The 25896-nt window shown below is 42.8% G+C and overlaps 1 protein-coding gene across 1 annotated transcript in view; it reads right to left on the reverse strand.

Annotated features, from left to right (window-relative positions):
* crim1 (cysteine rich transmembrane BMP regulator 1 (chordin-like)) overlaps nt 1-7906 on the reverse strand; it is a 30896-nt gene extending 22990 nt beyond the window's left edge. Inside the window, exons 1-3 of the mRNA XM_053335676.1 lie at nt 7609-7906; nt 3376-3537; nt 2929-3102 (exon numbers count right to left, since the gene is read on the reverse strand). Of these exons, the coding sequence (XP_053191651.1) occupies nt 2929-3102; nt 3376-3537; nt 7609-7906 (634 nt within the window). The remainder of the gene's footprint in view (nt 1-2928; nt 3103-3375; nt 3538-7608) is intronic.
* Between the last annotated feature and the right edge of the window lie 17990 nt (nt 7907-25896).

Consider the following 25896-nt stretch of genomic DNA (forward strand, 5'->3'; position numbering starts at 1 on the left):
ACACACACACACACACACACACACACACACACACACACACACACACACACACACACACACATATATTTAGATGCACACTGGGAAAGAAGCAGCTTACAAAAGGGTACAACAGGGGCCACAGCTTCTGCAGACAGCACACAAACACACACAGAGCTGAGACGTCTCATGCTCCTGCCAGCCAGTGGCGGTCTGGCTCGGCCAGTAATAGCCCTGCCACAAAGAGGCTGAAGCCACGCAGAACTAACAGTCCTTTCAAAAGGGCACAGAGGCAGGACAGAGGTGGCATAGGTGGGCAAGTTAATCTGTGGGAGCAAAGTCAATTGTGCCCTGGCATCACAGCGGGCACTGCCTCCTCTGTATGATCAACTGCTCATGAACTTCCAACACACCAGTGAGGAACAAATTGTACTCTGATTCACTCCATTCACCCCATAATCTGTCCATAAAAATCAATAGAAAGAACACAGCTGCTTTATTGTACCTTTGGTTTTCAACTATCACTAGTCCTGATCATATTTGTTCATATGAAGTGATGACGTTGTATGAATCACCTAACCCATTACATACTCTGCTGTTGCTTGCTCCTGTCAGCAAGCAACAGCAGGGGAATTCCTTCAAAATAGCAGTTAGGGGCCTTATCATGAATGAAATATGTAAACCATCCTAGAGTGTAAAATTACCAAACACCACCCTACCAAGACCCCTGGGCCTGTACTTGACACAAATACCTCAACAAAATGGTTGGCCTCAGTTGTGATTTCCTATCTTCCTGTGTCTGCTTTCCCCCTCCCTCTCCTACACTTATCGCATCCTCTTTACTCCCTGACAAGTGGGTAATACGTCTGGTTCACCATATCGCTTCTGACTGAATGTTTGCAGCCAAGTTACATCAGCAGACTACAAGATCCCACGAAAAATACTAGACACAACATTAGGGGATCGAATGCCAACAGCAACAAAGCAGAAAAGAATTTTACTAAATCACAGCAGAGGGATGTACTGAAAAGACCAGTGAGTGAGTCAAAGTGAAAGTGAGGAAAAGCCAGGGCCAAACCACTACCTTGTGTAAATGTGTAAAAATCTACATATATTCTGACCAGGTTTCTTGAGGTGGTGTGACACAAAATGTGCTTTAATGCCCCAGCTGCTTGTGAAAACAAATGTCAAAATCAGTAGAGCTCTCATGCCAGGGGAGCAAGTTTACAGGATACATTTGCTGTCACTAGCAGGGATGCTAACACAGATCTTAATAACTACTTATATCCAAAGAGAACTAGAGGTTTATGGATGTTGGACTCACTATGGAGTCCAACAGGACGGAACGAATAAGATCCTAAACATACAGTCCTGGTCACAGAGGAAACTCCTGCTGATGACAGACAAAAGAAAATCTCTGCCGAGACATCTAGACAAACAAGATAATTATCACTTGCAGACACATTCACAAACACAGATGTAGACACACGGGCTCAGATGCTCACATATGCAGGCTCATTGCGCCCACGTGATGACATGCAAACATTCACAAGCACGTGCATGTTTGCATCCTTCCACATGCACACTTAATATACTTAAAGACCTGACAGACACACACATACATACAGCCTTCCTTAATAAGGGGCCATCAGAGGGGTGGGTGGGTGGGTGGGTGTGTTGAGGTGAGAACTTATAAGCTGCTGAAAAATGTTGTTTACAGTTTTCACTGGTGTGAGTTTAAACTGTCATCCACAGGGCTCAGGCTTTGAGATGGGGGAGTTACTAAATGTAGAAGACTAACAGTATGTCTTTCATCATAACACTATGATTTTAATGATATGTCAAAACAGTATATTTGATGAACATCCACAGTCTTAAATATGTTGCACATTGCCATATCATTCCCAATCTAAAACACCATTCATTCAAGTGTAAGAGTATTGTAAAGATACAGAGAAGCTTGAGTATCAAAGGAGAAAAAAACATGTGGAATAAAACACAACCCCTCACAGTCACATGCTTTGGATTTAATCTGTTCATTACAGCACCAAACCATTTTCTCCACGTTTTAGTTATGTTTTCCACTTTTCTGGCTTTGAAAAGCTTTTCGAGTAATATGAGGTTCACCCAACATGCACCGAGGTTCAACGAGTTCACTCGGTGGCACTCCTGTCCAATTTTGCAAATGCCACTCAGGAGGCAGTCGACACTTAGCGCCTGTCTATCTACCAGACACCTCATAATCCAAATGGGGAAACTAAATCAACCCAGGGACAAAAGACTATGAAGGCTGCTAGGAGCGGAGGTAATCAGACATTCTTATATTCTCTTTTTTTACCTCCCACACACAGGAAAAGCATTCATTTTACATGCTATTCATTTACACCTTAGGACTATATGCTGTGATTGCAGATCTCCAACACTCCATATTTCCATCAACAGTCTGGGCCACTCCATCTCATGTAATGGAGACTTGTTCTGTTTTTGCTCCTCTGTCAGTCAGATCTACACCTTCTCTTTTTCACTCTGAACATCTTCCTTTCTAGTTTTCTTTCTCATGACATCAATCTTGCTCTCTTGATCTCTTCCTCTCCCTTCTCCTCCTGCTTTATGTTTCCTGTACTCTGCATGAGGGCATTCATACTGTATATGAAGAGCTGCACATTTTGCTGTTTGCCTGTCATGTTTTCACAAGTACTGCTTGACCTAGACTGTAAGTGACTCCAGGCAAATGTTCAGGTAGAAAGTTGTGAGAGATTAATTATAGAATCTCTTTTTGAGGACACAGGCTTTAAAGGATCTCTACACTTCAGGAATGCTATTGGTGAAGAGAAGGGCAGAACCTTTCTAAGAATCCACGTGTCTTAACACAATATTACTTGAGCTGAGTAAAGTTACTGGTTGGCTGCTGTTTGGGTTGTCAGTTCCAGTTGCAGGTCATTTGAAGGTTACCTGCGGCTTCCTGGCATTGGCTGCGGTTGATGTAGGCGAAGTGGTGGTGGCAGCTCTGAGACTCACACACACAGCCCTCAGTGGTCAGGTTACACCCAGAGAACATGCAGGCTGGGTTGGATGGCCCCACATACTTTTCTCTGTGTCTTTCCCGGTGCTCATGCCGCCGACCCTCTGAAAAGCAACCATGGACATACACACACACACACACCCACATAAACCACAGTCATCAATGAGTCACTGATAATGGCACCACTCAAGAGCAAAAGGGGAACCAGACAAAGTCTTAGCACGTGTGTCATCACTATGATATGTAAGTAGCATTAGTCACCTCAGAGCCACATCTGTTATGGATTAGCTCTTCTCAATGGACAGCATTATTCCCCTATAACTCATTCTGTGTTCATGTGTGTGTCTGCATCTGTGTGTTGGACGGTGAGGGCTCACCTGAATTGCTGGCCTTCATGCAGGTTTCTTGGTCTGGGTAGGTGAATGAGCCCAAGCAGGAGTGTCTGGCATCGCACACACACTGACCTCCTGCTTTGTCACAGCCTGTCATCAGGGGACATCGCTCATCCTCCAGGCCAGCTTCTGGATGATCAGGCAGCACTGTGGAAGACAGGAATGAGTACAGAGGACATTAGAGACAGTGTGTGAACTTGTCACTTGGACTGGTTGCTCGCTCCATATATTTTTACTTTGGAAGAAGAGACCAATATTGCCTAGAGACACAGGTGACATGTAATCATAGGGCAAAATGTAATGTGCCAGAAATTGAGATTTATTTCTCAGAAGTGCTGAAGGGCCAGCCAGCTTTTACAGCCTCTGTTGCAACACATTGCTCTGGCACAACCATTACTGAAGTGACCAGTGTATTTCTGGGCTGCCATCCCTCCTCCCTCCTCCCTCCTCGTTGTGCCACACTACTTCAGCCATTAAAACCATTTGTTTGCTTTTGTTCCACAGCATGGGGCCTTCCCAGGGTTTGCATCTCTGCTGGCTGCTGGAACGCCTTTTCTGCACTAAGGCCACTTGCACCATACCCATTACGCCTACTGAGCCTTACCCCCTGAGATGGCACCTCGAGGCACTTCGCCCCACTTGGATGAAATCTTAGGATAGGGAGCAGAGTAGGGGGGAGTGTTGTGTCCCGTTAATGCCATGTGAGCTAAATAACCACCAAAACCCCTGGGATTAAAGGGCCCCATCTCACACGTCAGCCAGTGTTCCTTTCACATGCATGCATGAATAAACACACACATATACCAAATTAACCTTCTTCATAGTTGTCCAAGATCAGTAAAAGTGGCAGCAGAGTAAACAGGATGAGACGAACTGTAACACAGAGTAACCCCTTTCCCAAGCATTTGGCTCCCAGGCCTCAATCATCAGTGTGGAAGCGTGATTGGAGCTTATCATAATACTCTGGCTTTATTCTCCAAACAGTTACAGACAATGCAGCAGAGCAAAACGTGAAAAGGCAGTCAAACATAAACATGAGCACTTCATAGTGTATTTACCTGACTACTATAGCAATCCTACAGTACCTAAAATAAAGCCTAATATAAGTAATATGAGATGTGAGAGATATAATATGAGAATCCTTTTTATTCTCAGTTAGGGGTCGGAGAAACAATAATAGTATGACCCACAGTGGGAAAAATGGAATGCCATGGCTTTGCTTTTAAATGCTGTAAGTCATAATAAAACACATATGTTGATTTTGATATTAATTCAAAACAGATATTCCATTACGGGAGAAAGCCAGTCTTTTACTGTAATACATTTTCCTGTTGAAGTGAATCAATGGGACTTCAGTGGTTAGAGTCCTTGGAAACACTTTCCCTGAAATTAGGGTTGGTCACGTTGATGACTCCTGGATGATGGTGGATGCTCACAAGACCTTTAGCAAACAGCAGTTAATGGAATAAGTGAAGGTAATATTACCTTTAACCTGAGCCAGCCTGTGCTGTTAATAGCCCTCCCAGACAGCCAGCAAGACTGGCAAAGCACAAGCAGCCTTTTCAATAAGCCAAACCAAAACTTTCCCTGTGATTTCCTCTCACCTTAAAATGATCCTCACCTCCACATTTTTTCCACCTCAAGGCTTTCCTGTACCTGGGAGGGTATTTTCATTTGAGATGGTAGTAGCAGGGGTGCTTGTCTGTGTGGGGTGCTAAATCAGGCGTGTAGAAAAGGAAGTAGGAGTCAAAACAATTAATGAAAGACTGGTCACTGAAGACGTTGTCTCATTGAGTAATTAGCTTGACACCAGCAAGCCCAATTTGTTCTAAGATGGTTTGCTTCAGCTTAGTTCCCTTTAGACTGACCCTGGTTTAGTCTGGCCTTGTTATCTATTATCTGGCCTGGCATGACTCTTGCCTGGGTCTATGGCTTCGTCCCAGAGGGATTCCTCTCTTAGCCACTCAGACTGCTTGTCTTGGCATCCAGAGTTGGGATGGGACAGCTGAACTCTAGAGGCCCTCTGGCTGATAGCGAGCTAAAAAGGAAGTCTTTGAAACATTAGATAATACCAGAGGAAGGGAGAAGTAGAAAGCATGTGAAGGAGTGCAGTGGACATAACGTCCCTGTAAGACAGACATTCTGTTACGAGCTATGTTAAGTGCCTCTGGAGCTTGGGGAAACTTGACGTGGGAGGACAGACACAAGAGTACAATGAGAACATCAAAACAAATCACTTAGCTGCTCTGACTGAATGATTTCAACTGACTGACTGACAGGCTGATCACTGAAGCAGATACGATACACTGAGAGGCCCAGGCAACTTGTTTTGAGAGCAGGTGGCTGAATAATCAGGAGACGAGACTCAACATGCACACAGAAGCTGCAACATTTCATTCACCTTTTTATGTATTTTAGTAATTTTTAGTGTTTAAATGCAAAACTCTTTTTTGGCAAGCTGCAATCTTATTGGGGTGCTCATGCAATTATGTTTGATATTATATGATACAGCTACAGGCAGCAGCTTGGAATTAAACACTTCCTCAATTAAGAAGAATTAATTTCCACCATATTTCAGTTTCCTTTGACCACAGGAGTGTTAATTATTAATAGATATTGTTTTCAAACCTGTCAAACTGATGAACACTAACAGATTCAATCTGAATGCTGATGCATTATCAAGGTACTGCATCCCTCTCATGTAATATGCAACATATCACCTGTGCTTTAAGGTTGTTGCTTATTCCACTCTAACAAATTTTGACCACCCAAGAAAACCAAAACTGTGAGCAGAAAGGCAGGGGATCAGAAAGCGGAAACATTTACCCCCTACTCCTGATTGCAAGTCTAATCACTTTAAGACCCTTGTAGCTTGAGGAGGAAAATCTGGGATCAGCCTCCAGCAGCCTGCCTACTGTGGCCCCTGAAAACACACTGGGAGGTGTTGATTTACCCCCACCTAGACCCTCTGGGATTTTGAGGATATGTGTTTATATGTGTGTGTGATTTAGGGGTCAACAGCATGCTCCAAGGCCCCTGGAGCCACAGGACCAGAGGCATGATTCAATCAGGGGAGCCATTAGGTCTCCTGTTCGTTCCAAAGCTGTTAATTCACAGAGGAGATGTCCTCCAGACGCCAGCCTAACCTGTACATAAGGCACAATCAGCAGTAGCGTCTCCTGGGATGGCTATGGAGACCCCTGGAAAAACCTAGTGGAGCCCTGGCTTGGACCACCCCACAGAGGGATGATCAGAGGGCAGGGTCAGGGGGATCCAGACACCCACTGAGAGCTGCTTACTCTCTCCTACAGTGCTGTCAGTCCTCTTCAATCATCCCGAAACAGGGTGGACAGAGTGCAGGTGGAGGGACTGGGGGGTTATTTGTTCCTCAGGGGAAGGCCACTGATAGTTACCTCATTCACTGTGTGAGGTACCTGACACCCTACACATTTCTTTGAAGTTCAGAAAGTTGCTCAAATTGTGCGTAAAATGAGCACATCCACAGTACAACAGCACAGCCCTGCTTGGCAGGAGAACAACATAGCAGTGTGGATTCACAGGATTGCAAATGAAAATCTGCTGGGGACTTTTGCAATCATGCAGTCAAACCATTACAGCTCAAACAATAGACAAGACAGGGCAATTTATTAACTAAAGTACAGCTTATTCCAAGTGGAGAAACACAATGATCATTGTTGGGCAAACTGCTATTTTGTGCTACACACATGCAAACTCTCATTTTTACTTCAACTCACTGTCTTCTTACAAATGTCTTTTAGAGTTGTAGAGAACAGGACCTACTAGAGCTGGAGTGTAACCTGGTGCCAAATAAGTGCTGCCAAACTTATTGTCATGCTCCAGAGCTGAGAGTGAATGAAGCTTTAAGGAGAAGAAAGAGCAGTTGAACATGACTCCTCTGCTGGCAGTCAAGAGCCCCTCAGACCTGAGGAGCTGCTCCAGACAGCCAGAGACAAGGTAAACACTGACACAGTCACTGCAGTCAGGACTCAACTGACATTTGAATAGTGATGCCCTCAAGCCACTTAATGCGAATGGAATGGTACTCTATCATAAGAATTGATGCCTACTGTGCTTTTGAGATTAAAACTCAAAAGCACTATTTTCTCGCTCAGTACTGCCACAAATGATGTTATTTAGCCTACTAAAAATCATCTGATGATGATTTTAATACACTACACGTGAAAGACTACAACCCACCTTTACATACTCCAATTTCAGGGATAATGGAAGCTCCTGTTTGGTTGACCGATGCGCAAGTCAGACCAAGCGCGCAGTAGCCGTGCGCCCAGTCCTTGCCGCCGCAGGGCTCCCACTCCAGACGGGTACACTGGTCACAGCATCCGCACGGATCCCTGGCCAATGTCCGGCCACTGTCGCAACCGTGCGGCGCTTTGACGGGACAAGTCCGGAGATTACACGGCGTGCACTCATGAGCCCAGAGCGCGCGTACCAGGAAAAGGACACTCAACAACACAACAGAGCACTTGCTGGACATGTTTCAAAAGCCCTCTGTAAATCTTCCACAGAAATGGTCCCCTTCTGTCAAATGATAAGCCACATCAACTCACCGCTATGCCCACGTTATCTCCAAAGTTGCGAAGTCTTCTTTAAAGTTTTGTGATGAGTCCCCCCCCCCCCCCCCGGGCAGTGCCGTTGTATTACACAGCGGACACAGGTCACTTAAAAACCAAAAACACCACGAGACTCAAGTGTGCGGATGCGTTTTTCAGTGGCAGCAATATCCAAAGGTTCAATATAAGCAGGTAGACGTACGATCCAGGCGTCTCATCAGATCAGATACATATAGAAATCCTACACGGAGGCTGTAAACGTCCACTGAGATCTTCTGCTGTAGACAGCGACACACGGGAGCGCAATCTGAGACCTAAATTGACATACAGGCATATAGAAATTAGCGGTGCACCCCTCCCACTGACTGACACAGGAACGGACCACTCACAAGGAGGGAAAGGAGGGAGGATTTGAACTGATTTATCCCCACAATTCGTCTCTATGTTGCGCAATGATGCAACTTTGAATGTCTTGAATGCAAGTTGAGTGCAATTAAAAACATAAAAGTTTGTTATTGTTCGCCAGTTAATAATTGGATGATATAATATAATAATTATTTAATATACAATTTGAGGCTAAAATCATAAACGTCTTAAACACACCAATAAAGATGATAAGACTACTCTGAACCTGTATTTCAGTATCTACAGAACTCTCTCCATCACATCTTTTATGCCACTAAGTTCAGTTGCAGTAAGGCACATTTTATCACCAACCTCTTAATTGTTCTTTATCTCCTTTCAACAATACAGCCACAAATCTGTCAAAGCCTTACAATCAAACATATAAGAGATGATCAGGGCCATTGTGTGTGTGTGTGTGTGTGTGTGTGTGTGTGTTTGTGTTTGTGTTTACTTGTGTTTGTAGGTGTCCAATTGTGTATGCAGGTGGCTTTGGCTCAATAAAAGGTCATCTGATGTTTGTTGAAACTGTGCTTGTGTGCTCAGACTGGCAGATGGATGGTGTTTGTGCGTGAGGGCAGTGGGCACAGCTGGAGACTGCATGTGACACTGCCAAAGACACTGGAGTCCTAAAGCAATGCTGTCAATTGACAACAAAACTACATAAATAAAACACTGTGTGCGCCCTTTTTTTCTGTGAGTGAGCAATAGAGTTTTTTTCTCAGGGTGACAGATCATTTAGTCCTCTGAACCAGTCAAGTATGATAGTAACACTGAGCCAAATGAAGCTGCCTAATCTAATAACAATGACTGGAAAATAATGAATACAGAGATATCACATAATCAAAAATATGAGGATGGTTCAATATTGATGATTTCTTTTTCATTGGAAATATTTCCTTTGAAACAACCAATCAGATGTCATCCGGATGATTTTTATCCACAATGTCAACACACAACAGCACCTCCTTCATTTGCAACATCTGCCTGGAGCCATCCGCTCCAACACAAACACAACATCCAGGAAACCAGCCCCACAGCACGCATAATCAGCCCTCGCAACACAACTCAGCTCTTGTCCTCCGACTCTCCCTTCACCCTCCCTCGCACCATCCCTCCTTAAAGCTCTCGTCAAATAGACCGACCCGCTGACCGCTGGCCAGACACCCACTGCTGGTTGACGAAAGATCAGACCAGGACCTTGGAGAGCCTCGGTTTCCATTGACTTGCAAGAGATTGGGACTCAGAGGCACTGACCTATTTGCCTGAGTGATGGGCTTTCAAATAGGGCCAGCTGGCTACTCTCAGAGGCCCCTGGTCCTGCTATCATGGGTTTGTTTTTGGCCAACTAAAAGATCATAGCACCTTCTAGTTTTCATGCTAGTAATTCCATGTATAAATGCTCTAGGGCATTTCTTTCTCAGAGAGGCGATAATCAACAATACAATAACATTCTGACTGAGCCATATGCCCTGTGTCAAATGTTGCGTGAATGTGGCATTTGGAAAACTTTCCCATTGTTAAGTTGAGCGTCAAACACCAGAGTCTGTTGACAATCAATCACCGTCGGCTTTGATTTTAACTTCAAATAAGTGCCAAGTTAGATCCAGACAAAGTTAATTACATCTGTGAGTGCCATATTGTCTAAAACCAGAGCACAATCTACTGCACCATGTGTCTGGTTGCTGGTGCTTTGGCTTTGCATGAGAGTCTCTCAGTGGAACAAACAGGGGGAGAAGGTGTGGCAGTGAAGGGCATTTTGCAGGGCTTGAATAACTGTAGTATGAGTGTGCTAATGATGTTCTGAGTCACAGGACTCTGGGAAAATGCAGCAGTGAGGGCGCCAGCTTCCCTTTTTCCAACTCTGAAGTCCCTGGTGTGATGAATGTGATCCAAAGCCAGCGATTGGATGACCTCTCCCTCTGTCACCCACTCCTGTTGCTTCTTATCCCTCTGCTACACATACAGTTGATTTACACCTCGCTGGTGTGGAGGCGTTAGAGCTGGTGGTGAGGAGGTGTTTCTGGGATATACATGGGTATGAATGATGGTTTGAAGGTGAACTAACTGGCAGCAGCAGCACATGGTTGATGATGACACAGGTGTGTTACAGAGTGTTGAACGAATGTCGAGTGCACAGCATGCGGCACGCCTGATTACAAGTCCTCAGGATGTGCTCCGGCAGTTTTCTCCGAGGATTGGTATACAGGCTGGTTATCACCCTTGCTTTGCTTATCTCTGAGCGCCGGGTGCTGGGCTGAGTCACACTTTGCAGATCAAGGGCAAAAGGTGGAGGGTGGCAGTAAGGGGGGGGGGGGGGGGGGGGCATAATGGAAATGCATACCGACAGTTGAAAGAGTTTCAAAGTCATTCAGACATCTACCAAATAGCGGAAATATGGAGCATTTAGTGTGGAGGTTAAGCAACACATACACTAATGAATGGTTTGTTTCAAACCCAGAACAGATGAGGTCATCTGGTTTTTTATACCAGCTGTCATTAAGTGAAAAAAACTGACACATGACAAAGAGGTGTGAACAAACAAACAAAAAAAAACTTTGAACTGGAAAGATTAATAAATGAAACACAATGCTTTTATTTTTAAACAGACAGATGTACAGCATATTGAGGTAATAATCAACAGAGATGATTACTTCTTTTCCATTACTGCCATCCAGAAGGGCTCACATGTGCTTCTTGTTTCTCACTTTGCACTCTTCATTTGTTTGGACCTTGGAAACAATCAGAGGAGTCCAACAGAAAGAGTAACTCATCTTTTAGCGCATAGGAGCTCATTCTTGTGTCTAGTTTACAAAAACACTTCACATGATCCCTTTATCCTCCTCTCTTTCAATGACCACTCTTTCCCTCTAGTCTTTGTTTTCTCTTTCTCTCTGTGAGGTCTGGTCCAGTTGCTGTTTTCCTTGCGGGGACTACAATAATGTGTTTTGACACTGTCAGGTCTCCTGCAGTCTTCTTCTCTCTGTCTCGCAGAGTCATCACACCAGCAGAGCAACACAATGATACAGACCTACAAAAAGGGTTAAAGGGTTCAACTAGCCCTGAGGCTAAGGTACACCACTCTGGCTTTGTAGTCAGTGAACTGGATATTTTCTGTGAAGTCATGGGGTGAGGACATAAATCTAAGCAGATGCCTGGTGATCTAGTGAGCGGCACATCATAAATATTGACATGTAAATCACTGCTTTGTGAAGTAGCATGGTTGTATTCTAACTTGTTTTGATGAGGAGGGCAAGACGGACGAGATATGATTGGACAAGTGTTGCATGATTAGCCCTTGCTTTACCTGTCAGAAACACTTTGGGTTGATCAACTTTTTTTTTTACCATTTTAATGATGCAGCAATAGGGGTCTGACAATCTCTTAGTTGGCTCACCACTTTGGTCCACACTGAAATATCTCAACAAGTAGGCTATTGGCTGAAATGCCTTCGTAGTTTTTAAAGACATCCATGGTGCACAAAGGATGAATCCCAATGACTTGCTGTGCCCCTGACTTTTCCTCTACAGTGTCACAAGCAGGTCCAGGTTTTCACTTATACAATTAAATATCTCAACATCTAAAGGATGGTAAATTTTTTTATACAAAAATCATTCCCAGACATTGAATCCTATGAGTTTGACATTCCCTTCTCTTCTAGCGCCACCATGAGGTCGACATTTGTGGGTTTTGAGCTATGGTTTTGAGTGAAATATCTCAACAACTATTGGATGGAATTGGATTGAATGTCAACTAACTACTTCCTTGTAAGCCTCAAGCAGCACTTTGTGTTTAGGGTCAAGTACAAATATGCATGTAAACGTGTAAACATTACACCAGTTAGCATTAGCATGTTAGCGTTGTCATTGTGAGCACTGGCATACTGTCATTAGAGTTGAGTTCAAAACACTGCTGAGATGCTAGTCTTAAATCTTAGGAGCGCATGTCAGTCATGGATAAAGTTACAAAGTTTTAACCAGCCATAGTGCTAAGAGAATAAGCCTAAACTTTATACTGTACACAGTGCTGATTTATAACATTTTCTGTTACCATTTGCATCAACACTTTCAAAGAGCTGCAATGACACATGAGGTTTCTGGGTTCGATTGGCACCCTGAGTCATTATGACTCAGCCCCAGACCCTCTACACTCATGGCTCAAATCCTCTGGCTGCAAATTATGCCAACACTTGTCCTCTCACTCTCCCTCCATCTCTCCTAGTGGGAGATCCTGTGACCTTGAGTGGGGAATGGCCACTAGCTTGTTTGACAATTATAAGTGGCATACTTGCTCGCCCCTGTCGTGCTACAACGGAACGTTAAGTGGACCTCTCAGAAGTTTTAATCTGCAAATCTATGTGATGATATTGAATTCCTCAGTGGATTGGAACCATAAAGAACCCTTGTGTCCTGTTCCCACAACACCTGCCTGGTGTAATCTTCCCTTTCATACATAGGATCATTGAGACTATTGAACTGGAGAGCCTCTGAGGATCTACAATTACAGTAAATGAGTAGAGGGCGAGGCTGTAACCCAGATTTTCTTCCCGGTCATAAAGCATTTTGTGTGGGTGTAGCTGGATATATTTGTCTTGTAGATGATCATAATTGAAAAACAACTTCAATGATTTCAAGAGGGAAAGAAAGGAACTAATCGCTTTTTTGTTGGGATTTACTGTAATACATCATTCTTTTTTTTCTAATTGGTGACAGCACAGCAAAGCTGTAAACACAACACTGAAAGATCACGTCAGCTCAAGTAGCCACTGCTAACTTGTTGGAAAACAGTTACTTATTTACACACCCAGCAGACAGTCATATTGGCATTTCAAGTTGTGTTTCTCGTCATCAAAAGTAATATTCCCCTGACTTTTATCTCTGTTTTGATCTCCACCAACAAGCTGCATTTTGTTCACCAGCTAAAAATGTCAGCTTTGTCAGTATGATGTTTTGTGTTTACATAATGTGGGTTTATGAGAGCTTACTTACTAACATCTGCCTGCTAGGTCACAAAGCAATACTGACAAAAGCGTTGAGAACCAAAGGTCAAATTATGGGCTGAGTACAGCTGAGGGAATTTTAAAGTCCATTATCTTTTGGACATTGTTGCCACCATTTCTATTCTGATAAAGGCCAATATATAGGAAATATCATATATCAACTAATCAGTGGGAAGCATTACTTTGACTCTGTCAGTGGGTTCACTTCATGTGTCACTGATATTTCCCATCTAAACTATTTGGAGTTAAAATCTTCCTTAATGGTGGTGGATTCAGTTCTTAGAAGGGGTCTTTCGGTTACACAAAGCTTCTTCTTCAGCAGCAGCAGAGCAAAGAGAAGGAAAAAGAGAGGAATAGATTGAAAATAAAACTGTGGGTGCTCTTTTTTGTCTGCGCCTTTTCTCATCACAAGAGATTTTGGACTTTGAAAAGAACACATTTTATTCAAGAAACATGGAGCATTCTGTCTCTGACATGTTTTTAACTTTGAGCAGCAGCATCCATGATGTTGTTTCCATGGCTACAATACAACTCCAGTTTTATTAACATTCTCTCTGTGCTCAAATTATATGTAAACCTCATAACTTATTTCATCCCAAACTCTCAAGCTAGTGAAAATAATGAAAGTAAACTACACCATCTCATAAAATATTAAGTCATTACTTAAAAATTCAGCAGAGTTCATGTAGTGAAAATAAATGAAGTTCATGAGGTTCGTTATAAATTAATAACGCACAAACATACACCTGTGACACAATGGTTCTAACGGTTTCTGTGGGCTTTGGGGGAAGGATCCTCAGGTAAAGGTGCCAGATTTACAGGCAGACCTCCAGCTGGCGGAGGAATGTCACAACCTGTGTTTCAGCTGTAAATTCTGACATAATTACAGTGCCACTAACTCAAACACTGAGGTGAAACAACCACCTTGCGAGGGGAAAATGATCACTGCTTAATGTTATGTCTGGGACACAGATTTACTCCTGTCTTTGTGGGGGAAGGACAGGCGGCAGGAGCAAGAATGCGAGAAATGTTCAAGTTCTTTGACCTTTATGAAGGTGAAGCAACAAGTTGACATCATTACCATAGCCGGCATGTACGTGCTTGCAGTCACATGTCCAAAGGAAAGTAGATACAGGTCAAATGAGGGGGAGAGAGTAAGCTATGTGCTGTACAAATACTTCTGTGAATCCATAAACTTTATGTTTACTTGACATGTGAAACACATGTCAGAGATGTAAATTGTTTCAACTATCACTTCATGGAGAGGGATGATAAAAAGGACAATTAGTAGCAACGGATGCATTTAATATCCATAAAAATACTAAGGGTTTGGTTAGGTTAGGGTTTGGGCTACTAAACTGTGATGGCCCAGGGTTTTAAAGGAGTAATTCAACATTTTGGGAAAGCGTTTTTTTGATGTCTCGCTGAGAGTTAGATAAGAAGATTGATACCATCACCACTGTCAATATGAAGCTAGAGCCAGCAGATTGTTAGCTTAGTTTATAGAGGAAACAGGGTGAACTAGCCTGGCCCCAAACAAACCCTAACCCTAACCCAGCTACCAGCATCATCTAAAGCTCACTAACTGACCTCATAGAAACAACATATAACATATTAATTATTGAGTTTTAGCTTTAATTACGATGTAATAGCAAGATCCTTGGTTTGAGCCCAGTCACACACTCAAAAATGTGTTTTGTGTGTTGTTCCTTTAGTTGGATGTTTAATCTTCACTGTGCAGAATAATGTAGGTGCAGACTTTGACACTAATGGACTGTTTTCATGTTCATCTACTTGAGGGGAAATTTTCAGTTTAAGACTTATATCTAACCAGCAACATCTGTGACATCATCAACTAGGTTGGAAGCCAATAATAGTCCAGTATGCAACTGAGACAAATATGAAGCGGAAACTTAAAGGCTCCAGTGCACATATATACTGAGAATGGGCTTTATAGTGGGGTGAGAGAAATGTTGTGTCCAGTAGTTAAACTTTTCAAATGAATATAATGAATATTTACATATTTGTAGATGCTGGATTTATCAAAGAGGGAGGAGGAAGAGGTGTAATTTTAAGAATGTCTAACTTTATAATTGAACTTTGCAGAAAACTCACATCAGACACATCATTATTATAACTTTATGTACCTGTAATTAAATCTATATGGCAAATTTGAATTTGAGTGAGAAATGGTCTGAGAGGATGTTAACATGAGTGACACTGAGATAACGGTTTACCTTTTTGTTTCTTATTGTAGTGCCGCCACTGTGTGGTGGAACACAGGCAGTGCAGTTTGCCAGAGACCATCACATACATTAGAATTCAGCCTCAGCATATCACACATATCATAAGCCTGCCTGCCTGCCTGCCACTCAGATCATGTGAGAAGAAACATCTAAAGGCAGGAAGGCTTTATTCCTCCTGGGTCCAGGTTTTTACTGGCATAGTCACACACTCTTCCTGTTTTTCTCTCACCACTAACCACCAACAAACAATACTAGGAAGGGGTCTGCTCTCTGTCTAGACAGTGGTCTGTCAGCTGTGTCTGATCTGATTCAATGTGTAGCCCAACAACAACCATGACAACTGACCTGTCTGGCTAAGGTCACTGAGAATAAAGAAGCATAAATTGGTTTACTGTAGGTGAACTCTGGTGCATCCTGCATTTCCCCAAATGATCTAACCTGTTGAGGATCATGTGGATCTGACTGCTGTCTTTTTGTCACGGGCGATCATATATACATGTATTGCTTGTATTGTACTGTATAGCTGAGAGGTGAAATGATATGCTTTGCATTAATCGCTGAAATGGCCACACATGTTTTAGATAGTATATTACTTATTATTAGAGGAAAATAGCAATTTTAGACCAATTTCATCTTACTGCATGCTGCATGCAATTACATGTTTCTTTTCAATAGAGGGCAGAGTGACACAACTATCCAACCTCTGAGGTTTCTTTTAGGTCACAGTCAACTGCAAAGAAATGAACAAGAATCTAATCTAATAAGAATCTAATTTGATTGCCACACTGAGCTGATCATTGACCAGTTAAGTCACAGAGAAAGTGTTAGAACTTTCACCATTACTGATACTACAGTGTTATAGAACAATGGCTTTCATACTGGTGTGAAGGCTCAGAAGTGTGTATAAAATCAACTGTGATGTGCCTCATTACTTAGAAAAAAAAAGTTTTAAAAAGTCAATAAAATCCCACCTCAATTTCTTTTCCATCCACTTCTTTCCTTCAAACTTTCATATCGACTTCATCTGTGTACTTTAGGACAGGTTCAGTTGCACTTGCTGTTTTCTCCTGTGTATGGTGAAAGGAGACAAGACACTGTGTTGTTTTGGGGTATTTATTGCACCTTGACCTTTGCCCCCATATTATTATTCTGTATATGCCTCAAAAAGGAAGCCACAAAAAGGAAGAAGCACTGGAGTAAAACTTGCACACACAACTACAAATGTCATTGCTGAAGCCTTGAGGTGTGTTATTCTTTCAAAACAATGACTAACTTGATGTAGTTTTTGGCTTGACAGATCGTAGCAACACCTCACTCTCTTTGAACCTTCAAGACTCCTCTGACTAATTTCTTGTGTGTGTGTTCTAATTTCGTGTATGTGTTTGTGCATGTATGTGTGTGTGTGTGAGACTGAGGGGGAGAGAGAGAGAGAGAGAGAGAGAGAGAGAGAGAGAGAGAGAGAGAGAGAGAGGGGGGGGAGAGAGAGAGAGAGAGAGAGAGAGAGAGAGAGAGAGAGAGAGAGGGTGAGCCAGTGTCAAAGTAGGTATAGGGGCAGACTTTCTGGAGCCAGCTCCCACATGCCCTATGACTACCTGTCGCTGGTCAGACCAACCTTGTCTCCCTGAGCAGACGATGTGATAAGGTTGGCAAAGAGAAAGAAATACAGGAGAGGGGAGAAGGAGATGAGTGAAAAGCAAGATTTGACAAGGGAGGACAAAAGATGATAGGTGAGACATGAGGCAAGAGGGTGCAAAAAAAGTGTGAGCAAGCGGAGGAGAGTGGAAGAAAGAGACAAAGGAGAGAGGGATAAGCAAAAGGGAGAGATGGCAGAAAGACACAGAGAAAAAGAGAGGGGGGAGTGGGGGAGTGGGAGGGAGTAGAAAGTCTTGCCCTGAGGCATCGTTTCTCTGTCTGCGCTTGGTGCAGTGAGGCCAACAACAGTGTCATACACAGCTGAAGACATTCACTGGCCGCCAAGAAGCACATCTGGATTTCTCATAATGAAATGCAGTAGGCTGCAAAGTTTTCCTGTGCAAAGATACAGTAGAAAGAGCAATCACTGTGAATGTCAGTTGTTTGTTTTGGTTTTTTTAAAAAGAGTTATAACTTTATGCACATATATATGCACAGCTGTATACATGCGAGCAGCGAGCAGCACATAGCAGGCAACATGTATTTGACACCGGCAGATGGATGAATTACCATCTAACTGTCAGCAAGTGAGAGCAGTGTGTCCTGCAACTGACTGCACCATTGCCAGCCATAGGGTTGGGAATATATCATTTCACGGTCTTAATGCGTATTTACTGCTTCCAAAATACACCAGATACACGCAGGCACGCATGCACACACACACACACACACACACACACACACACACACACACACACACACACACACACACACACACACACACACACACACACACACACACACACAAATTCACTGCCAAGCTGTCCAATCTTCTGCATGTGCAACATATCCTCCACTTTTCCCCTACTCTTTTCAATATCCTTGCACAATACAGAGGAGTTGCACTCAGGTTACACATTACAGGTTGGACCTCTCGATTGCTCCCCGGGGCTGCTGGGAAGAGAAGAGGTGGAGAAAAAAAAGACAAAAAAAAAAAAAAAAAAAAAAAGAGGAGATGATGGAAGGAAGGCCCACAATAACAGTCTGTTTCCTCGCATGTTGGAGCCTGCAGCCTAACCTACTGCACCTGTTGTGGAGCCTCACACTAGCTGGAGAGCGATATGGGGGGTGGCGGGGGTGGAGAGGTTTGGGTGGCAGTCTAGTGTGGCACCTGTATCATGGCCTAAAGCCAGCTGGGAAGAGGCCAGGTCTGGACACAACTCAGTGCACTTTGTCAATATCCATTCACACTCTCTGTGCACTTGACGACCCCTGCAGCCTCGTCCTAACCCCAACTGTATGTGTGCATGCTGGTATGTATGTGTGTGTATGTGTGTGTTCCCCTTCACCCCCCACCTGCCCAGTTTCACTAGGTAATTGGGTAAGTGTATAATAAGGTTGGTCATGGGTATCTGCGACCAGGCTGGGGTAAATGTGACCCAGGCAGCAGCACCATTTGGGGAATAACTGAGGATCTGTTTATGATTTTGGGAGTGCTGTGGGGGAGGGAGGACGTGAGCTGCGGTAGCAATCACATTTAAGTTTGGTTCAAGCTGCAGGATTGTAATATGAATCATTCACATCCCTCCTTTTATTGGTTTCTGTGTAATCACGCTTTGTTGGAGTATTTTTATTTAACAGCCTCAGCAGTATTTTACGCGTTATAGCTTGTTGTAATTGTTTTGAAAAACTTCAAGTGAAAGAGTGTCACTTTATGAGACATAAGGTTTAGTGAGTGACAGTACATACTACTTGTCTCTCTTCATAACCCACCACAATTATCTGACAGCATTGTAAAGCCCCCTTAGCCAGAAATATGATCTATTCAAGTTTCCGTCAAGAATAGCCCATGTTGCCAATATTCCTCAGGGGACTGTCTTTTCTTATATCTGACTGGCTGTCTATGCCACAGTACACCACAGTAGAGCAGTGGTGTGCTCTAGCTACCACTTCAGACAAGAAGATGAGCAATCTCTTTTGGGTTGCATTGCATTTTTTGGCCTTGATTACATGTTTTCAACACAATCTTTAGTAACACTGTCACATCTATCATATAAGACAGGGATTCAGTGAGACAGCTCTGTGTCTTACCCTTTCTCGCTAACTCTCCTCTGATTGCTGCATTAGTGGAGTTGTGTGACCACATCATCAAGAGCAGTAAGCGTGGCGTAGAGCTTATTATCCCTCATTGCCTCCACTAGGAGCAGGAAATGAACTAAGCGGGGCTGGGGGCTGTTCCAGGGCATCCATTCTCCAAGGGGTTCGCACTACAGTGATTATGTGACTTTTTGTACAAACTAACCAAAACACAATTACCCAATTCACTAAACTACACATTACACTTGTATAATAGGTTGCAGTTGGTTTTGCTATGCTGAGGTAAATTAGTGGGGGTACATTTGAAGGCCATTTTAGAGTGTTTGGAGATGCTGCTCTAATTTATAAAAGGATTTCTAATACTTCAGAGAATGTGACATGTTCACCTGGGCTGTCAGCAGTCAGGCAGACACTGAAGATGATTGACAGGCAACAGATGGACAGTATGTTGGTAAAATGTTGGGGTAGAAATGCAGTACAAACCGCTGCACAAGCCTGCCACACATATAAACATGTCTCCATGCTGTTTCCTCAGTCTGACAGGGCTGTCAGTGGGCATTACTACTTACTTCAAACTCTCCTCACTTTTCTCTCTGTTTCTCCCATTCTATGTTCTCTCACCAGGACTAGAGTAACCTCCCTTCACTTTCAAGTCCCTTCATCCAGCATGTCGCTTTCTATTAAATGCCTTATCCTTTAGACCATCCATTTTCTTTATAATATACATGTCTACCTCTCAGTGTCCCTTTCAAGTCTTTTTCTACTCGGCTCCCTCCTCCGTCCTCTGTTTGACTAAGTCTGTAGTGGCTGTCAGACAAGGCGGCCTCTGTCTGAGGACTGTGCTTGTGTGAATACGTGCATCAGTGTGCACGTACGTTTACATGTGTGTTTTGCAACTGTTGGTATCTGCGTGCGTGATCATGCTTGTGTGTGTATGCACGTGTGTTTAAGCACGCCTGGGCTGAGCCTTGAGGGCAGTCCTCCTTTGTCCTCCCAACCATCCCCCAGAGATGGATGTGTCTCCAGGGAATTGGCCCCAGAAGAAAAGTACCTCCAGCTCTACTCATATTAAATTCTGCTGAGCAAATACAATATAGCAATTTTTTTCCCTCCTCTCTCCTCTCTCTTGCTTTTTGAAAGGAGTTAATTTAATGTTTGTGTGTGTGTGTTTGGGGAGGTAGGTGGTGGTGGTGGTGGGGGGGGGGGGGGGGTTGCAAGTAAAAGAAAACCAGTTCAACAAAGTTATAAGCTGAAAGAAAAAGAAGAAATCTTCGCACTTCATATTTCATAACACGCACATTTTCATGTTGAGAGCTACTCCTGCTTCTCTCACACACATTTTGGAAAAGCTCACGGAAAGTATTTATCATGCAGCGGGCGAGCATATGTCATGGCTCAGATATCTTCAAAAAACGCTTCAGCTCCTTTTGTTGACACATTCGGATGTCACGCTATTCCCTTTTAGCCTTTGCTGTCACAAGCCTTGGCGTGCTGTTAGCCTCCTGTCCTGTTTGAGGCCATTTGCTGTTATGGAGTCATAAAAATGTGTGCTGGCCCTCATTTGCCCATCCCCACAGGAGAATAACAGACTGGAGGAAAGGGTTCTGCTGGCCCCCTCCCTCCCTCCTTCTTCTCTCCTTTCTCCACTTGCCTGTCCATGGTTTTTTTCTCTCTCCCACTCCTCCCCCAGGCTTAAGGCTCGGCACCTGTGGGCCCCTCCTCCACCTAAACTTTTTCACTCCCCCTCCCTTTGGCAGGATGCCCGATGCATTGACACAATCACGGCTCTTTGCATGAGAGGGAGGGTGTTTCTTTCTGCGTGTGAGCAGATACACATGCATTTGTGTATGAAATTGAGAGAGCATATTTAATTACACACATCCCTTTACTACAAAAAAAAAAAAGGCTGACAAAGACAAAGAGCCAAACTTTTAAACAGGGCTGAACATCAGATACATTTATGAACTCGGGGTGATTCAACTCTCACAGCACTAACCTCTGACCCTCAGTGTCTACTCCTACACTCGTCTATGCTTCTCCCTGCTTCTCATCTTCACTTGCTACCGCCCTGCTTCAACTCCTTATTTGTCATCACATAGACCGGCTGTGCTATTCATTCTGATGTGATTTTACTAGTAAAGAGAGATTTTAATAGCCTTGCACCTGCTCTCTAGTAAATGGCACTATAAAACAGCTGGGGATGTAAAACTTTATTTCCACATCCCCATGACCAAATCTTGCCAGGTTGTCCCCCCATCCCCCCTCATGCATCTTTGCTCCTCAAGCCTTAATTCTTTGTCACTTCTCTCCCTGATTGAAACCCTGGACCAACGCACAGGCTTGCAAACTCTCCCTGCCATCCTCTTCTTCCTGGCACCCATGGCTGCATGGCATGGCCCCAAACACATGGTTTTGATAGTCTCCCCTCACTCCCTCTTTTAAAAAAAAAAATCACTTGTTTTGTATTTCTGTTTCAGTGCACGTGTACGTTCACACGCAGTAACCCCATATCAAGACATTTCTTAACAGAAACATAACTTTAAGATTGTCTTGTCACGGAGATGTGATGGATTCCCACTCTGCATGCATTCGCTCCTTACGGCATGTGGCATTGATTGCACTATCCTCATCCCACTGTCAGCCAAGCAGTCCCTCAAGGTTAGGCGGTAATGTATCACTCATCTACTGTTTCCACTGCACATCTTCCCCCTGGCTAGAGCAATAGTGTATGGTTTTCATTAACAGAAATACTGCCAAGGAGCAATCATTCTCTTAAGTTCCTTTAGTATTGACCAGTATACTAACTGCATCTGTTTCCCTGCAGGAACTGATGTTGCATACAGAAAAGCATAGTTACAGCAGGAGCACACATGGATCCAGAGAAGCAGTACCAAAGTTCAGGATAGTCAGTAAATGAATTATTCTAAGCATAATCAATTCCCTCTTCTATTATGCTGAATCTTTGCACATTTATTTCAATTCTCTCCACACTGATTTATAAGCCCAGGATTCATGAATAATGGTGATGCACTTTGATAATGGCACAAAGATTTTTAAGAAAATTCAGCCTTGTCTTGTTAAAGAGTTTGGGTGGCATCAGCTAGCTAGTATATTGTGTCGATGAGCTGAAGCTGATGAGGGAAAGTGTTCGGTTGTTGTGTTTATGTGATCAGTGCTTCAGAGGCTCTGTGATCTTCAGACGACTAACCATGACCATGAGTAGCCGCTAATCCCCATCATGTGACCGTGAAAGCAATTTCAGTGCAACACGAATGAATGAAGACCAGTAATTAAAGCGGCGGTTCTCCTCCATCAAAAGGAGCCGAGATGAGGTGGTTTCTCTTGAGTCATACTGCCTGCTTTAATATAACTCTCTAATTAGGCACCAGAAGAGCAAACAAAGACAAAAAAAAAACAAAAAACAAAAAAACAAACAAGGAGCTTTGTTTTTTGAAATGACATAAATTGAGATCCATCTTCATCTGGCTGCAATAACAGCACATTGTAGTGGATTGTGTCTGACACGAACAACAATTACACAGTGTGTTTGGTTCTCTGGCTGAGAAAAGTTTTCACACAAAGACTCAACAGGCGCTGCCAAATGCTGTCAGCTGGCTAGTTTCCAATAAGGAACTCTGTGAGCGAGACACACATTTACACACACACACACACATGCATACACACCAAATAACATTCACTGCCCTCTAATGTATCACCTGGATGCTGGGCAGTGGCCAGCAAAAGAACCCCACTGGGGCAAGGGATTAAGGTTTTTAAAACAACCCCCTATGGCAAAAGCCTCCTAATGAGACATTGATTACTCACTGGTACAACAGGCCCTCAATTCTCTGTATGTCTGCATGTGCTGGTGTGCACATGTGAATATGTGTGAATACTCAAGTGAGTGTGTTTATTCAGTGTGAACTTTCCCCTAATTAAAACCCCTCTACAATTTGTCCATTCTTACATGTTCCCTATTGCAAAGGCCAAAAATATAAATGGCTTAAAAAAAAACGGAAATATGTGTGAATAGGGGAAAGGAATTAGCTCATAAAATGTAAATGTCATACTAGATAGGAAGCGGTAATGAAATAACTTGATACCAGCTTCACAAAACAATTACAGGCACTCTCTGTTTTAATTGTATTTTTAAAAAGTATTTTAGGACCAACTGAATCAACAGTAGAGATATGACAGGAAATGGGAGAGAAAAGAGGGGAAGGACATGCAACAAAGGTCCCCACCCGGATTCAAACTAAGGATGTTACAGTTCATGGTCAGTGCCTCGAACCCACACCAGGGCACCCTGCAGAGATCATTTTCTTTACAAAATTGTGCTGCTCCTTCTTTATAATATTTGCACAATAATTCATTTTCTTGCTTTAAAGAAAATAATAAATAAATGACTATTGTACAAGACTCTGCGTGTGACTTTCCAGTTCAGCTGAAGTAGCTTAAGGGCACCCTTCCTACAAGCTGCTGGTAGCTGCGAAAATTTGCCAGTTCATGAGAGATAGGCCTGAGGCAGATTATAAAACACCATATAACTGTAACAAATTCATGACTCAATATGTCCCCTATGTGAACATGCTTGTGTGGTGGCTTATTGAAATGCTACTAGGGAGTGTAATGAGTAGATGAAATGCATTTTGTCATATGGTGTGAAATAATGCGCTCTGCAAACTTTACTGTCCAAACCTCAAATATCAATTTACAGTCAATTAAATATGATTTGGAGTCATATATGTATGCCACCAGACAGGTAACAGAAGGGTGGTTTCACTCCCCAAGGCAAACACTAATTTCTTTAAGCACACAATAGTATATAGACCTATGAAAACATGTCATTCTTTACCACTGCTCAAAAATCAATCATTAGAAAACACCAAGGAACATCATATTTGCAAGATGCTATGTATATGTGGATTTGTAGATTTTGCTGGTAACTGTTGAGAGAATCAACAAAGCAATCAGCAAGTTGGAGTCATACATATTAATCTCTAATGTATGTCTCATGTTTTCCATTTGTGTTGACTGGAATGTTTAATGTATGTTCTTAAATGTCGACCCCTGGAAGACTGTGTTTAGGGTTCAGCTAATGGGGATCCTACGAAAATAAACTAAATAGTTGGATGCTGTTGTGCCAAAATATCGTGTTGTAAGTTGTGTCTGAGCTGACTGTAATGTAAATCAGCCATGCAAGATGTGCGATACTTATTTTGCCCTCCGTATGATGGACAATCAGTAATGCCAAAAGTCCCATAATGTAAGATAGTTTGATCATTTTGACACACTTAGTATTAGTACATGGACATCTGCACATGCTATGTCCCACAAGTTGTGTCAATTGTTGCCTTCCAGTGGTGTGGGAAATTAAAAATGATACAACAAATTGGATAGTAGCCTAGATGTTTAGAGCAACACAGTCTAAATAGCTTCTATAAAATTTTTTAAAAGTTTTTTTCTCTGATTTGCCTCATTTTATAAGATATTTTACATTAGTCATTTAGAAATGTGTTTGAGTTGTATTTTTGAGAGTGCATCTCCAAAATTAGAATTGGCTCGTCTGTAAATGCAGCACGTGTTGCACCCAACACAGGCAGCAGTGACAGACTGCACATTTACGCCTATTAGTTTTCTTGGTACATACGGGGTGCATAACCCAGTATGATCATTTTCCTAAAAATATGATCATTTTAGGCCTCTGGTACAAAACTTTCCCACCTGGCAGCCCTGTAATAAATACACAGCTGCCATATAAATGGCTAATAAGCCGTTACTGCTAATGTGTCAGCAAACAATTGCACTGAGCAAATTAGTCTTCATTTGACTTGCATCACTTGACAACAAAGCTGTAAAATGATCTTCTGCTCTTTTTGCTCTAAAAAAACCCCCAAAATCTTTGAATTGAAACCTAACTTACTCAATGCTTGATTATGTTAACCAGCTAGTTGCTATCTATTGCTTGGTGCTGACAGGGGCAGGCTGGCAATCTAGACATTCTGGAAAACTCCAGAACGGCCGTCCAGTGGAGTTCATTGACCAAAAAGTCAAATACAGCGACACTAACAGCCATCAGTAAAGGGCGCTAATATGATAATTTGTTTGCCAAGTGTAAAAAAAACTAACAAAGAGGAGTGAATCATTAGTTGCAGTAATAATGGCAAGCAGTCAACGTATGGAGAATGTGGATGGGAAAAGTTCAAAGAAAAGAAAGACAAGTCTCTCGAGACTGATGCTTTTGGCTGCAGTGCAACTGCCAGCAGGAGCAGCAGCAGTAATGTTCTAGATGTCGACCAAAGAACTGAATCACCCAGCAAAAGTGTTGAGGACCAGGTAGAAGTTGAACCTGATGAGCATCCATTATTCAGGTTGCCACTGACCACTCTCCTGACATAGTCAGCTTTTATGACCTGGGTTTACATACTATGATGATGAAAAATATCATGCTGTTTAGTCCTGTCAACATTAAGGTGTTAAATGTAGCTGTCAAGTTGATATGAAACAATAATTAAATAAACATGTTAAAAATAATCGT

The sequence above is a fragment of the Scomber japonicus genome, chromosome 16 (assembly GCF_027409825.1).
Source record: "Scomber japonicus isolate fScoJap1 chromosome 16, fScoJap1.pri, whole genome shotgun sequence".
NCBI classification, from domain to species: Eukaryota; Metazoa; Chordata; class Actinopteri; order Scombriformes; family Scombridae; genus Scomber; species Scomber japonicus.